Source organism: Lampris incognitus, chromosome 2 (genome assembly GCF_029633865.1).
Source record: "Lampris incognitus isolate fLamInc1 chromosome 2, fLamInc1.hap2, whole genome shotgun sequence".
Taxonomy (NCBI): Eukaryota; Metazoa; Chordata; class Actinopteri; order Lampriformes; family Lampridae; genus Lampris; species Lampris incognitus.
The window spans coordinates 138129182-138144821 of record NC_079212.1 but is presented as its reverse complement, the minus strand read 5'-3'; the positions used below and the strand labels follow the sequence as shown (position 1 = coordinate 138144821).

The following is a 15640-nucleotide window of genomic DNA, read 5'->3' as shown; positions in this document are numbered from 1 at the left end:
CGGAGCACCCGGGGAAAACCCACCGCAGACACGGGGAGAACATGCAAACTCCACACAGAGGATGACCTGGGACGCTGACCCCCCCCCCCCCCCCCAAGGTCGGACAACTCCGGGGTTTGAGCCCAGGACCTTTTTGCTGTGAGGCAACAGCGCTAACCACTGGGCCACTGCGCGGCCTAATCAGACCCCAAATAAAAAAGTAAGCAAAAAGCAGTACCAAATTCAGGCTCATTTGCTTATAAGCTGCTGTTTAACACTCACTACAGATTCTACCTTTGAGGGACTGGTGAGAAAAAAACACAGTTACCCACATATCAAATGCAAAGCGTAGAAAACCACACACAACAGTGTGGAAGAGGTCTAAGTCACAGAAGATGTCACTTAGATGAGTGATGAAACGTTTCTCTCAATAAACATTGTGTCCAGATGAACTGATTCAACTTTCTGTGATTTCCTTACCTGGATTGTTGCGCATGCATAAAGACACACACGACAGTGGAGCAGTTACTTCCTGCTGCCGTGTGTGCAATAATTCTAATCGAAGGCATATATGTGATATTTCAAATGACTCGGACCAGCAGCTCATTGAGAAAATAAAAGCAAAACGCTTGTTGACTGGTCATGTTCACTGTTATCTACACAAAGACACCGATTGAGGACTTGTCGTCTGCTGGAGGGGTTTTTCCATTGTTAAAGCTGGCCCGGCCGAAAAGGTTTGAGAACCGCTGCGTTAATGCATTACATTGATTCAATAATAGGAAACTATTGAGCCCTAGCTGCCAACATTGGTTTTCACAGCAGAAAAAACAAACTTTTTCTATACCACATACCCTTTCCTTGCAACCTTCCTTCTTTCCAGCCTTTCTGTTGAGGGTGCTGATAAAGTGAGAACCAATCATGTGCACTAACAATATTGTCTATCCATTATAGTCATTAAAGAATTTAAGGAAGGTTTTTTTAATGACAGCAGTCGACATTAACCATTTTTTGTTTAATCCATATGCATCTTATTATTTGGCGATCAGCCCAGGGCTCCTCTACTGTAATTTGGATTTTGATACACTTTACTGATCGCCGTAGGGGAATTATGCTCTGCATTTAACCCATCCTAGCTATGTAGCTAGGAGCAGTGGGCAGCCGCCATGCAGCACCCGGGGACCAACTCCAGTTTGTCTTGCCATGCCTCGGTCCAGGACACAGCCAGGAGTATAAACCCTAACATGCACGTCTTTTTGATGGTGGTGGTTGTGGTGGTGGTGTGGGGGGGACACAGAGAAACTGTAGCACCTGGAGAAAACCCACCGCAGACATGAGAAGAACATGCAAACTCCACACAGAGGACAACCTGGGATGACCCCAAGGCTGGAAAACCCCAGGGTTTGAACCCAGGACATTCTTGCTGTGAGGCGATGGCGCTAACCACTGCACCACCGCGCCGCCCTATTGATATGCAGTACTGTAAGTGCGCTGTAATTACATTGGTGACAGACTACATGAAAGTGGGATTAACAAACTACATTAGGGTACACACTTTATAGAGGTGGGATGATAAACTATCAGAATGCTGCCCTTAATCTTTCATCACTGTGGTTGAAGGATGAAATACAGTGGCAAAGAGACTGGGGTTGGACATGCCTTACCTTCTATAGGTGATGTCTTGAGCCGGCGGCAGATCCCCTGTACGTCTCCGTAAGTGTCCCTTATCTTGGCTACAGCCTCACCGCTCCTCAGCTCCATCACGTTTCTAAGGTCCATCATGGTTATTCCAAAATCCCCTTCATGGTTGTCCTCAGCAACCGAATTGCCCGGAGGATGGTCCACCGTGTTGTTGGCCATTTTGGTCTTGTTTATTTGAGTGCTGTTCTACTTCTTACAGAGAAGTCTTCAAGAGTAAACTTGGGGGAGAAAAAAAAGAGGAAAAAGAAGAAAAAAATCTCACTCACACAAGCTCCTCCGAGTTAGTAACGTAGGAGCTGGTTGGGCTTAGACTGCTGAATAGCCACACCAGGATATCCCTCTGCAGTTGCACAGGATTTGCAGGTTGTGTAGTTTTCAAAACAGTGGCTGGTGTTAATGCTTGGCCTTAAAGTCCATATTCATGGGAAAAGGGTTGTAAACATAATCTGGCGACCTCCTCGTCTTCTCATCTGACAACACTGCATAATTAAAAGAGAAGAAAACAGCACTTTATTACTTGGCAATATACAAGGACGATGGTGAGATATGGCCATGAAATTGATTTCTTCGGGCAATACGCACAAGATAGATCATGAGTAGGAGTTAGGCATCAATATAGTGTTGCTAAAAGCCTTGTTCGAATTTTCCACAATTAACACATGCCTGTATGACACAGTTAACGGAGAATTCCTTATCAAGGACTGCTAACTTTGTCCAAGTTATTTATTGAAAACCACAGTTGTCCAAGATTAGCACTGCTCTTTTGAGATAAAGGACTGATTGCTAGATATCAACTGGAAAATATCTTGTCCACTCACTGGACATTTAGACTGAGCTGGAAAAATGTAATTACTATGCTGTAAAAGGCATATCATGATCAGTCTTGGGGAGTAATTGAATACAGTAATGGGTGTTACGTTATCAGGATACAAAAAATGTAACCGTATTCCAATACAGCCACAGAAAAAGAAGACCTAATCAGATTACTGACACAATATTTAAAAATGGGGATTATTTTTTGGGATTATATTTCTAAAATAATACAAAATTATTGTTTTACCCACGGCACTGCGCAACTGCCGCCATGGGTTTTGCTTCGCAAATTGTTGTCACTCACTCACTCATGGATGACCTGAGAGGGACGCTTAGAAGGAAGCGCGTTCGTTAGTTTTGATATATGAACTATATACATTTCAAAATTCTTGGAACTAATCTAACTAAAATGGAAGGTGTCTGTTTGTCTGTCCTTTGATTTTCTCATCAACGGTTTCCTGCTTGTTTATATTGCCACCCGTCCCTTAGAACACGGAATCGTCCTGTATTTTAGAAGGAAATGTTGTGTTCCTTGCTGAAGCGATACGGAGTGTGATTTGTTCCCTATTCTCACAACTGGAGGGAGAAATCCAGTCACCTGAAAAGCATGGTGGTTTACCTAAGCTTGTTTCCCTGGAGTACCAGGGGCTCGTGGCCTAAAATTGTACATTCATTATTAAATCAGGTAATATAATTTTGTTAAGAAAAAAGAGCACATTGTACAATAGTACATTTTTATGTTCATTCATTTTTTGTTGCTTTTGTTTGCCACGAAGGAACTTAACTGAAACGTTATATAGGCTACACGTCTTTTCTAGAGACATATTACTTGATGAGGTCCACTTACTGTAGGCAGGTGTCTAGCCTACTGTATAATTTCCTTTACATGAACCTTTGAAGCCTGGCACATTCGTAACTAAAACCACACTGTGTGTGCATCCATAGAATCAGCGAAACAGTCATTTGGAAAAAAAAAAACCCAAAAAAAACCCTTTCCATTGAGATGGGGGTCATGGGGCACGGGTAGTCATGGGAACCGAGATGGGATAGGGTTAAGAGTCCCTTAGGCCTAGTCCTAGCAGTACATGGGTACACGCAGCTTTTTCTATGCGTATTGGCCTTTTGTTCACATGCAAACTACATTTTAGGTCACTAAAACAGAGATTTTTTTTGTTTTGTTTTGGTTTTTTTATTTTTCCTTGTTTTTTTTTCCCCCAATTGTACCCGGACAATTACCCCACTCTTCCGAGCCGTCCTGGTCACTGCTCCACCCCCTGTGCCGATCCGGGGAGGGCTGCAGACTACCACATCTCCTCTGATACATGTGGAGTAACCAGCTGCTTCTTTTCACCTGACAGTGAGTTTCGCCAGGGGGACGTGGTCGCACGTGGGAGGATCATGCTATTCCCCCCAGTCCCCCCCCCGAACAGGTGCCCCGACCGACCAGAGGAGGAGCTAGTGCAGCGACCAGGACACATACCCACATCCGGCTTCCCACCCGTAGAAACGGCCAATTGTGTCTGTAGGGACGCCCGACCAAGCTGGAGGTAACACGGGGATTTGAACCGGCGATCTCCATGTTGATACAACAGAATAGACCGCCAAACCACCTGGACGCCCCAGAAATGTATTTAAACAAACTTCTTAAGTGGATTTGTAAAAACTCCAGTTTCTGTGTATCCATGTGTAAATGGTAAATAAATGGACTGCATTTATATAGCGCTTTTGTAGTCTACTGACCACTCAAAGTACGCCTCACATTCACCCATTCACACACACATTCATACACTGATGGAGGAGGCTGCCATGCAAGGTGCCATCTTGCTCATCAGGAGCAGTTAGGGGTTCAGTGCCTTGCTCAAGGACACTTCCGACACGCTCTCTGGAAGAGCCGGGGATCGAACCGGTGACCTTCAGATTACTAGATGACCACTCTACCGCCTGAGCCATGCCATTGCCCATGTGTGTACATGTAAAATGGAGTGTTTGGGGAAACGATGATGTCACACCTCAATTCATGTATGCGCTAGGCAGCAACTCCACCTCCATCTGTCCACACAAATGAATCAGATTTTGCTTTTCAGTTCGCCATAGCACTTTGGGCCGTGTGCCAGAAAGTTATTCAATAAATAAAAGGTGAGGAAATAGATGTCAGATAACTACAGATAAGAAAATAATTAGCAACTATTGTTTCTGTTTTTCAGTCACTACCACCAAAGGAAAATAAACTCGCTACGCAAACTCAGAATAGGCTTTACGGAGAGGGTGTTCCTATTAGCTTTTATAGCCAATAGGAACACCCTCTGAAATGGCCCGTGACTGGTTAAAATCTTCCGTCTGGGCTAGATCTTCTGAATACTGAGCCAAGAGGAAGTGCAGAACTCCAGTTTTCGCTCAGACCACTTGCTGAAAGGTTATTGTGGAATTTTTGCCCAATGATTCCATAAAAAAAACTACCTAAACCAGCTTTACAGACAGAACGAGAAGGATAAACACAACATTCAAAGTTGGCTCCTCCTTCCCGGCTCAACGACACCAGAAGGACACGCCCCCTGACCGCAGTTGCTAGAACACATCCCAGTGTACAGGCCAACTCCACGGCGCTCTTCATTCCCATCCTCTCCTTCAGTGCTCGCCAGCAGGTGAAAGCCAACCAAATTCCCTCTCGTTCTGGAATGAGCATTGTCCGCTTGGCGTTTCGCCTTGCTATAGATGCTTTTTTTTTTCTGGTGCTGCGTCTGCCATTGTCCTAGCTTTCTCTTGGATGCATACTTATGATCTTGATCTGGCACCTGTCACTACGTTTTTATAGTCCCACTGCCCAAAGGTTAACGCCCAGAAATGTCCCGTACACAGCAAAATAAGAAAATGGAATAGAATAGAATACTCTTTATTAGTCATTTTGTGCATACATACAAATGAAATTTACTCTCTGCATTTAACCCATCCTAGCTGTTATCTAGGAGCAGTGGGCAGCCGCCGTGCAGCACCCGGGGACCAACTCCAGTTATTTCTTCCTATTGCCTTGGTCAGGGGGCACAGACAGGAGTACTAACCCTAACATGCACGTCTTTTTTAAAATATAAACAGACAGAGGACAGGGTCTCTGCAGACACAGATACCGCCACACACATCTAGTGGGTCATAAGTGATGATTGAGAGGGATTAATTTCATATGAGTCTATTAGGAAAATCCTACTCATTCTACCTAGTTAAGTAAAAGTCATGTTATTGTTATCTTTTCTTTTATATTTTTTTCCTATTTGGCATTGAGGTAATCTAAAGTAACTGAAAGCAATCATATTACATTACTTTAATATTGTGATACTTAGAGTAAGTTACTGAATACATGTTTCAACAGGTAATTTGTAATTGTAATGGAATGCATTTATAAAGTAACCCTCCCAACCTTGATCATGATGTACATATGCATAGTAATAGTGCTTGGTCTTGTTTATATTTCAATAGTACCACAAGGTTAAAAAAAAAAAAAAACAAACAGAAAAGGAAATGTGTCCTTCCATCAGTGCTGAAAAAATTACATAAAAAAAGGAAAATGAATAACCAGCAAATCCCATTAATATCATTTTTATCCTTGAGTGCTGTACAATATGACAATTTTGCAGAGCTGGCAGAAAATGTGTATGGGGGACCGGCAACAAATGGCAGGAAATATCCAAGTATGGAAACAAAGAAACAAGAAAAAAAGAAAATATAGTTGTTTGTGTACACCACAAAACCGAACAAGCCAATCATAACCACACTTCTTGCATACACCAACATTTGAAATGAAAGAATATAGCATTTACTAAGGATGCATCAGATGCAAAGTAAGCTATTGCCAATGTTAACCAAGTTGCTGATTATGTAATAAATCCACACACAAAGATATAGGCTACATGTTATGCCAGTCCCTCTCGAGTAGACAATATTTTAGCTTCATTTTCAAAATTCAGTTTCTAACGACGTATCACTGAAATGTTAGTTTGCATATCTTCTGTGATATGGTAATCAGAGAAGGCAACAGAACGAATGGAACAGATTTTACACCACCAGCTAAATTCAATAATAGCATTGCTATTGAGTCCAGACACGAGTTAAGTTGCTTACTGCACCCTTACTAGTCCATCAGAGAGGGCTCACATGCGGAAGTGAATTTTTGTGATGCCGTCCAAGAACTCAAATCATAAGGCTCTGACCCCATTTACCCCTCGAACATGCACTCTATGTCCAAATAACTTATCTGGATGAGGAAAACTGCATAATAACACAAGGTGTAAATGGATACAGCATGTTTTGTGACCGAAACGTGATTGGATCTGCCAAGACAACGTCCAGTGGTAGTCTGACTTGCATTAGGATCGGATCACACTCGGATAGAGCCAGATGCAATTGCAATCCATACAAGTGTGCTCACATTGGTCAGAAAGTACCACCCCGGGGGTAGAAATATTACCCCTTCTCAGAATCAGCTAAATTTGGTATCAACCCCTACCACCATGGTAAATGAGTGTTGTTACACTCACAGTAGCTACAAATACAATTGTGGCTAAAAAAACAACTTCTTGCTGATGCATCATAGTTGTTAAAAGCCCAATCTGTGAATTATGTGACCATATAAAATTGTGGTACATCTACATACATAATTGAAAGGTTTGAGTTGTTGGTTGAAAATAAGGATTTTGTGTCTTTCTCAACTGATCGTAACTGAAAATACTGACGTGTTTAACTTCAACAGTTACAAACATTACCGATGTAAAAAAAAAACCTTTAGCAGCATCAGAATACAGTAGAAACTCCGACTTAGCAGTGGTTTATTGTTAGTCTCTATATTAATGATTCTAACTTTATGTTTTGTATTGTGGTAACAGGGCGACCCTTTTGTTTACATTCAAACTCAGGATTGTACCTTTAAAATAACCCCTTCAATTTGAAGAAACGAGATATTGTTTTGTTTGACCATTATTTTTGCTGACCAATACAGACCTGCGCTCTTCCCTTCCACCCACTGCCTTTGCATAGCACATACAAAAAAATAATTCAGATCACAATGCAATGTAAATGCAAACTGTGTGATTGGATTGTTCATCATCCAGATAACGTATGCCGTTACAGATCACAAGATACTTACAAAGCGTTTGTGCTCAGGTGTGACGAGGGAGTGAAAGGTTTACTGGAATAATCCACCCGCACCTTGTATGAAATAAAATACCATTTATGGTCATACTTAAATAATTACAAGTTCAATAACATGTTGGGGCTCACCTGGTAAAATGCGTACCACATAAGGCTGAGTCCTTACCGCAGCGGCCTGGGTTCGAATCTGGCCCGGGCCCCTTGCTGCATTTCATCCCCTCTCTCTCCCCTGCCTTTCCTGTCTCTCTCTCTACCATTGCCATCTAATACAGGAAGTCCCAGGATTACGAACGAGTTCTGTTTTGTCTGTTCGTAAATCGAATTTGTATGCAAGTCGGAACAGTTACGTACAGTTCACAACTAGCGTCAATTGTTATAGTGTAGTGGTTATGGGGATACATAATTCCCCTTATTGAGCTAGTAGGAAAGTTAGTTTACAGCTGCTGTTTTCTCGGTTCGGGTTTACAGTGACACACTTCCGCTGCGCGGGTTTTTTTGTTGTCGTAATGGTTGAAGGAATAAATGGTGCACGTTGTGTAGCCGAAAGAGAAAGTTGCCACGACACCTGCTTGAGCTCCTCTACAATATAGTATATACATTTTCCCTAAAACATCATAAATATGATAACACAGTAACGGTTCAGTGTTTATAGTTGAGAGAGAGAACATGTGTATAGGTATAAAAAAAACATTAAAGAAAAATGTCTTACATTTCAAACTCCCCCCCTGCCACTGTCACCGGAGCGGGTGGCGACCAGCGAAGGCCGGCCGTTTGACGCCAGAAATGAGAACCCTGAGCGGGCTCGCCTCCCCGCCTCACCGTCTAAGTGAAAAGACGGTAAGAGCGTCCCACCTCTCTCTGAACGCTTTATTATTTTCGCTTCAACCGCGATCGTTTTCCTTTTCTTCGGTGCGTCCCCATCCCCATCATCTGATTTACGCTACGAGGCCGTGATTACGAGGGTAAACACGAAAAAATCGAGTCAACGCACTTAACAACGTTTACGCGACCTGACTTAAAATGGCGACGACGATGTGGCGTCGTTCTCCCTCGGGCCGACGAACCGCCTAAAACGCGCTGTGTTTTGAGCGTCGCACAAAGTAGTCCGTCCGGTCTCCATTTTTTATTTTATAATAGGCTTTACGGAGGTCGGTTCGTAAGAACCGTCGGGGGGGGGGGTCGATTCAGGCAAGAATCGTGAGTCTTATCTTGTGCGATTCTGAATAGATTCACTGAAGTTCCAAAAATCGACTTTGTTTAACTTTTTTTTAATTTCCGTTTATCAGGCGCAGTTGCCGCCTCGCTGCTGGCAATGTTGACTTGCCGCGCACCTGGTTCCGGCTTCCGGAAAACACGGCAGTGGCTAGTCAGTCGATGCTAACGCTAGCTCTTGGTAGCCTTTCTAAAAATGGAGCAGCAACAAATCCAGCCAGTCCCATCATCGTTGCAGGCAAACGTTTGGGCGCATGTTGAATTTTACAGTCTCCCGGGGAAGAAGGAGCTTCACGTGACTCATTCGATATGCAAGATTTGCAAAATTAAAGTTTTTCGAGAATACCATTGTAACGTGCATGGATAAGCAGACACGCTGGCCCTTTAGTCGAGCGGTTATCGATGTCTCCTGCGGTGCGGCGATACGGGTTCGCTTCCCGGCCGCGGCAGTTCCTGTGGTTGCGTTGTCCCCCGAATTCGCTACACTGTAAATGTTATGTCTCGCATCATACGTCATCACCCAGAGTTGAAAGTGGAACAACGACCTCCTGCAACGTCAACAAACGCACATTGCGCTACTTTACCAAACTCCTGGCCAATTCCGAATGGGGAAAAACTAGATCCATCACCTGTTTCATTCCAAAAGACCTGCGCCCCTACAGCGTAGTCCACAATGAAGGCTTTTATGATCCAGACAACCGAGACAAAGTACGACAGACCATCGCGTCGGTTTTCTCTGAGAAAGGTTAGGTTTGCCTTTGTGTGCTTACATTATTGCAATTGTAACCGGTTATTTTCTTGCCCGGTGCGGGATTCGATACGGGGTGTACTGCACCACAAGGCGACATCGCTAACCGCTCGGCTAAAGGGTCAGACCCGTTAGCTAGGGGCTAACGTGTCTTATTAGTAGTTTACACAATCAATTGATGTAATTTTCTCAAATATAAAAACGACATATTCTTATACATACTTTAGTCTGCTTTCATGCCATAATTTGCCACACCGCCTTTCTTAGTGCACAGCGGACGGGAGTAGATCCTGAAATTAGCACCCCTATGTACGCAAACTAGAATTGATTTTGAATAGGGAAACCTTTTGAATCGGAAATCGATTTTGAATCGAATCGTGACCCCCAAGAATCGAAATCGCATTGAATCGTGAGATTCCGAAAGATTCCCACCCCTATTCGTATGCCGGGCGTTCGTAACCCGATGACTATCTGTAAAGGCGGAAAATGCCCCCAAAAAACCCCAATCATTCATTCATTCATTCATCTTCAGCCGCTTCTCCGGGGTCGGGTCGTGCTGGCAGCAAGCTAAGTAGGGCACTCTAGACGTCCCTCTCCCCAGCAACACTCCCCAGCTCCTCCTGGGGGATCCCAAGGCATTCCCAGGCCAGACTGGACATGTAGTCCCTCCAGCGAGTTCTGGGTCTACCCTGGGGTCTCCTCCCAGTTGGCTGTGCCGGGTAAACATCGAAAGGAAGGCGCCGAGGAGGCATCCTAATCAGATGCCCGAACCACCTCAACGGGCTCCTTTCAACGCGAAGGAGCAGAAAAAAATAATCTTAAAAAAAAAACCATGTCATTTAAAAAAAAAAGCAATCAGGAATGGAACAGGAATGGGCAGTTTAATTGGTTTTGTGTTAAACATGTGGCAGACTCATGTATGTGGAAAGTATGAATGTCTGGATTCCGTAAGACCCTTTCATGATCTCGAGAAAATGTTGAGACCATGTTTAGGAAGATTGATGTGTCATACCTGACATACCCAGGACGGATGTCCTTGACTTTTGAGCCAGAGACCCTTTTAGACCAAAGGTAAACCCCGGTAAGAAAAAATACAGGATTTAGCTTTGTAGTTAAAGGGATAATGGAGGTTTAATTTATGCTGCTCCTTGGTTATGTTGCAATTTGTTAATCAGGTGGTGTTCAAGTAGCTTGCAAATTGAGGCCCTCAGGCCCCTATCTCTCCTACTCTCTTTCTCCCATTTTCTGTCCCACTCTTTTTACATCCATGTCTTATCCCATTTCTCCTGTCGTTTCAAGCGAGAGGATTCAGCTTACCTGCGAGCTCTCTCTGACTGACACACACACACACACACACACACACACACACACACACACACACACACACACACACCATTAGCAGTCAGGGCATTTGGCAGGGGATTGGAAATGCAGGGTGAAAGGAGGCAAATAGATAAACAGATGACAATGCGAAGAAGAGATGGGGAGAGAGGAAAGTACATACATGGGTTTACAGGCAGATCAAAAACGTGGAGAGAGGCTCAGAGAGAGAAAGGGAAAATAGGAAAATATGAAATCTCTGAATCTTCCCATCTTTTTATCCCTCTTTCACACACAGACAACTCGATGAATCTATTTCTGGGAATCAAAAAGGTTTAATCTTGGACACTCTTTCTATCCTCCGTCTTTCATCAGATTCCTCTCCCTTCCTTCCTTCCTTCCCGCCCCCCCCCCTCTCTCCACCAACCTGCCTCTGCAGGCACACCTGCCTTGCATACTAAAGCAGTGGACTGCGCCGCCCTCTTCCATTAACGCCTGGTTGTTGCACACATACTTGCACTGTCACTCCAACAACACATACGTGTATACACACACACACACACACACACACACACACACATGCTATATTCCTTTTCACGATGCAAGACAGCCACACCCTCAACAAAAAGGAACTTTTCAGATCAAACCCAGCAACCGATCAATCAGGCTTTTAGAGTTCTCCCTCTCTCTCTCTCTGTCTAACACACACACACATGCATGCACGCACACGCACACACTTCAACCCCATTTTCTCCAGGCATTTTATGATAAGTCCAAAGAGAAATAAGTTGCTAAAGACCCTCAAAAACACTGGATAAGAGCTCTTGGACGACACATCAGGGTGCATGTGTGCGCTGTGTTTAGAAAAAAAAACAACCTTCATTTACCAAGCGGTTTAAGACTGATCTTACACACACACACACACACACAGCTCTGGAACCTACACTGTCACTTACTATTGCTGTCCATACTTATATCCTCCCTGTTGCCCTTGTTTTATTTGCTCATCGGTCTCTCGCAGTCCACATTTTATTGATTTTCCCCCCCCCCCTCCTTCCGTCCTTCCTTTCACTTCCTTCCATCCTGTCTGTACCCTGTCTGGCTTTATGTTGCAGCGTGCGGCGCGAGAAGGAAGCCTGGAATGCAAGAGACCACACCCTAAACTGCAGTCATGTGACTTATGGAGGAAAGGGAAATCCCCGCCACAGTGGGGGAGAGAGAGCGAGCAGGAGAGAGAGCGAGAAAGAGAGAGAGACAAGAGACAGAGAGAGAGCTGCAGCAACAGAGAGAGAGCGAACAAAATCATGAGACCATGAAGAGTGAAAACAGAAGAAAAAAAAAAACACTGACATATTTCTTACTAAACAAAGCAAACCGGTGTCTCTCATTGTGAGTCAGGCATCGCATCCATCTAGCTTTATTAGATCGGTGCGCGTGCGTGCGCGTGAAAAAGCAAGAGAGGGGGAGAGAGAATATGCCCCCATTTTAATTTTCTCACCATGACAATCCAACAGACACCCGGGTGTAAATTCTCCGCTACCATATTGTGTTATCCTTTTCCATGAAACCACCAAGTTGCTGGATCACAGAGGGAAGGAGAAGGGGCATATAGAGGTTATTCAATTTTGATTAGGCCTGTGGTGAAATTTTATCGTTGCACCTGCAGATAACAGCAGGACATAGCCAAGAGAAATCAGAAAAGAGAGGAAAAATGGTAGAAATAGAGCAGGGAGGACAAGGAATGCCTATTTGCTGGCATCCCGAAAGATGGATGCCCTCATCTGAAGCTATGGCGAAGAAGAGGTTTCTCGTCCGACTCAAGGTTCTTAGGACAGAAGGGTTTCATCCATTTTCGTCAGCTATATCAACCTGTGTTTCCATTGTGTATTCGAATGTAGAGCCCTTGGAGACTGCAAAACTGATGACTTGACTAGACAAATACTAAAATGCTAATAAAATATAGCATCCAGCATCCCCACAACCCTGAGTGAGTGAGTGAGTGAATGAATGAATGAATGAATGAATAATAAAATATACCATATAACATACTGGTCATAAACAAGTAAAATACTATAGCATGGCTTGTCTGTGAATGTTCTCATTCATCCAGTTCATTGTTATCCAAAGGAGCTGAATCAAGGGCAACTAGACTTGGTATATATCCGTGAAAGCATATAGCATGGCTTAATACTCATGCAGCTAACAAGTGTTGGTCGTAGTGCAGGATGATAGACATTATCACAATAATCACTGGAAATTTTACATTATACGATATAAACACATCAGGATATCTGCTTACATGTGCAAAAATACCACGTTTTAAGAATCCATCTGAGGTTCAACACAGTGAACTGTTTGGTAAACTATAATATCAAACCAAAACTAGCTTTCAAATAATACTTCCTCAAATATTTCAGACCTCATTTGGTCAACGATTCTAGGTTAATAGATTCTCGTCATCATTAAATTTGACGACAAAACTGCATCACGATATGACGTCTGAATTTAATCCCGACACAACACCAGGGAAAGACATTTAATGCCAATAGTGAACTATTGCCCAGCCCGTATTGGCAGGACTATAGGTGCAACTGAAATTTTGAGACACTACGCTTAAATGTCAGAACATCATGCTAGCTAGCGTCTGCTAAATGAAATTGTAAATTGTAAATCCTCATGACTGGACTGATCTATTCAAGTACATTCTGTTATCTGTGTTTAAACAACTTTAGTATTTGCAACATCTTCCCTCCATGAATGACAAAGAAGAGACAGAGCAAACTACACACTCATTTCGGGGCCTCGTTGCCGCTGTAGTCCCCAGTGATGTTGGCAAAACAAGACACGTCAGCGCATACAAACAGACAAAAACTTGTTTCTATCGTCAAGTTTTGGTTTTTGTGTGACGGGTTCGACCTGCTGATCATCCCCTTCGTGTACACTTTCTTATCAGTCATCTCCCTCGCCCTTGATAAATGCCCTGCTGCCCGTTACCCCGCTGCAGCTGGGGCTGTTTCGTGAGAAAAGGAAAAAAAGTCAAAACTGGAAATTTACATTCCAAGTCATTTTTTGCATTCTTAAAAACATAGATGCTTGCGGGGCAGAATTCCCTATTACTCCACTCTTCCGAGCCATCCTGGTCGCTGCTCCACCCCCCTCTGCTGATCCGGGGAGGGCTGCACACTACCACATGCCTCCTCTAATACACATGGAGTCGCCAGCCGCATCTTTTCACCTGTCAGTGAGGAGTTTCACCAGCGGGATGTAGTGCGTGGGAGGACCACGCTATTCCCCCCAGTTCCCCCTCCCCCCCCCGAACAGGCGCCCCGGCTGACTAGAGGAGGCGCTAGAGCAGTGACCAGGACACATTCCCACATCCGGCTTCTCACCTGCAGACGCAGCCAATTGTGTCTGTAGGGACGCCCGACCAAGCCGGAGGTAACACAGGGATTTGAACCAGCGGTCCCCATGTTGGTAGGCAACGGACTAGACCACTATGCTACGCCCAACTGGGGAGGATTCTTGAACGTGTAGTTCTAAAATGAAATCCACTTGTTCCTATCCAATTAAATGTCAGTCATGAGACCAGTTGTGTATGACGCTTAATGCACACACTAACCAGGAAGTTCCACTTCAACTACTTAATAGTAAACATAGCACTTCTAAATTTGACCGTGAGGCACCTTTCATTTTTACAGGTCCCACATTGCACTGTCTCCAACCCTGGATTTAAATTCAATTGGAAAGTCCCCCCCCCCCCCATCATAGAGCCGGAAACTTAATATGTCTACTGCTCCAACCAGTTTCCAGTGCAAAATATCCACATTCTAATATAGTACATAAATCAAATTAAATTACATTCCCCATGGGAAAAATGAGTTTTTGCAGCAGTAATGGGAAGTGCAAAGTCATTGGTAATAAAAGTGACGAGAGTACCAAACAGTCACAGACACAGAGATACACATTTGCGTACCTATATTAAATCAAGAATAAGGCTATTCTTTGAGAATCAGCGATACGGCATTTTTAAAGACTATTTATAATATTTTTATGAATGTTTATAAGGGTGGGGATGCCTGCAGTCAGCTGAGACTGAAGAGGTCACTTAGATGAGTGATGAGACTTGTGTCCAGATGAACTGATTCAACTTCCTGTGGTTTACAGACTCAAGTGTCCTTGCTAGTGTGGATCCCCCAGCTGCTCTCACTATGGTAGGCCACTTTTACAGTGATGTGCAAATACACTTATAGCTATTCAAGTGCGGGGGAGTACGCTGATGAATACAAATCAAGTCTTTAATAAATATGATATATTGTAGGTATTCGTGGGTCTAATAAAATCCTGTTGTTTATTCTTAATGAGAACGCTCCCAAATTCCCATATATTTCACCGTAAAACATTTGTAGCAATAATATCTATCTACAAATAAATCAGAAAATGTTGACTATGTAGATAAGGCATAGTGTAACATCTGCTCTTTGAAAAAATGTGTCAGTGGTGAGTTAGGCTACTCTCCACACTGAAGCACTTCTGTGATAGGTCAATGAGAAAGGTCAAGTCAGGTACAAGAGTTATTGAGTCTACATGTCGGCCTAAGAGGCTGAAGACTTGTAAGCCAGGAAATACCAACTGACTGCAGACCACAGCATCCTGTCAGTTATACCGTTTTCTGGTGAGTCCAACTGGAAAGCAGCCGCTTGACTGTTGAACGATGGAGGATCAAACCTGTTTTCT

General features: G+C 43.6%; 1 protein-coding gene across 1 annotated transcript in view; it reads right to left on the bottom strand.

Moving 5' to 3' along the window:
- Positions 1-15640, bottom strand: part of atp2b4 (ATPase plasma membrane Ca2+ transporting 4) — a 130454-nt gene that overhangs the window by 95466 nt on the left and 19348 nt on the right. The window contains exon 2 of the mRNA XM_056275335.1: positions 1641-2156. Within this exon, the coding sequence (XP_056131310.1) occupies positions 1641-1836 (196 nt within the window). The 5' untranslated portion in view covers positions 1837-2156. The remainder of the gene's footprint in view (positions 1-1640; positions 2157-15640) is intronic.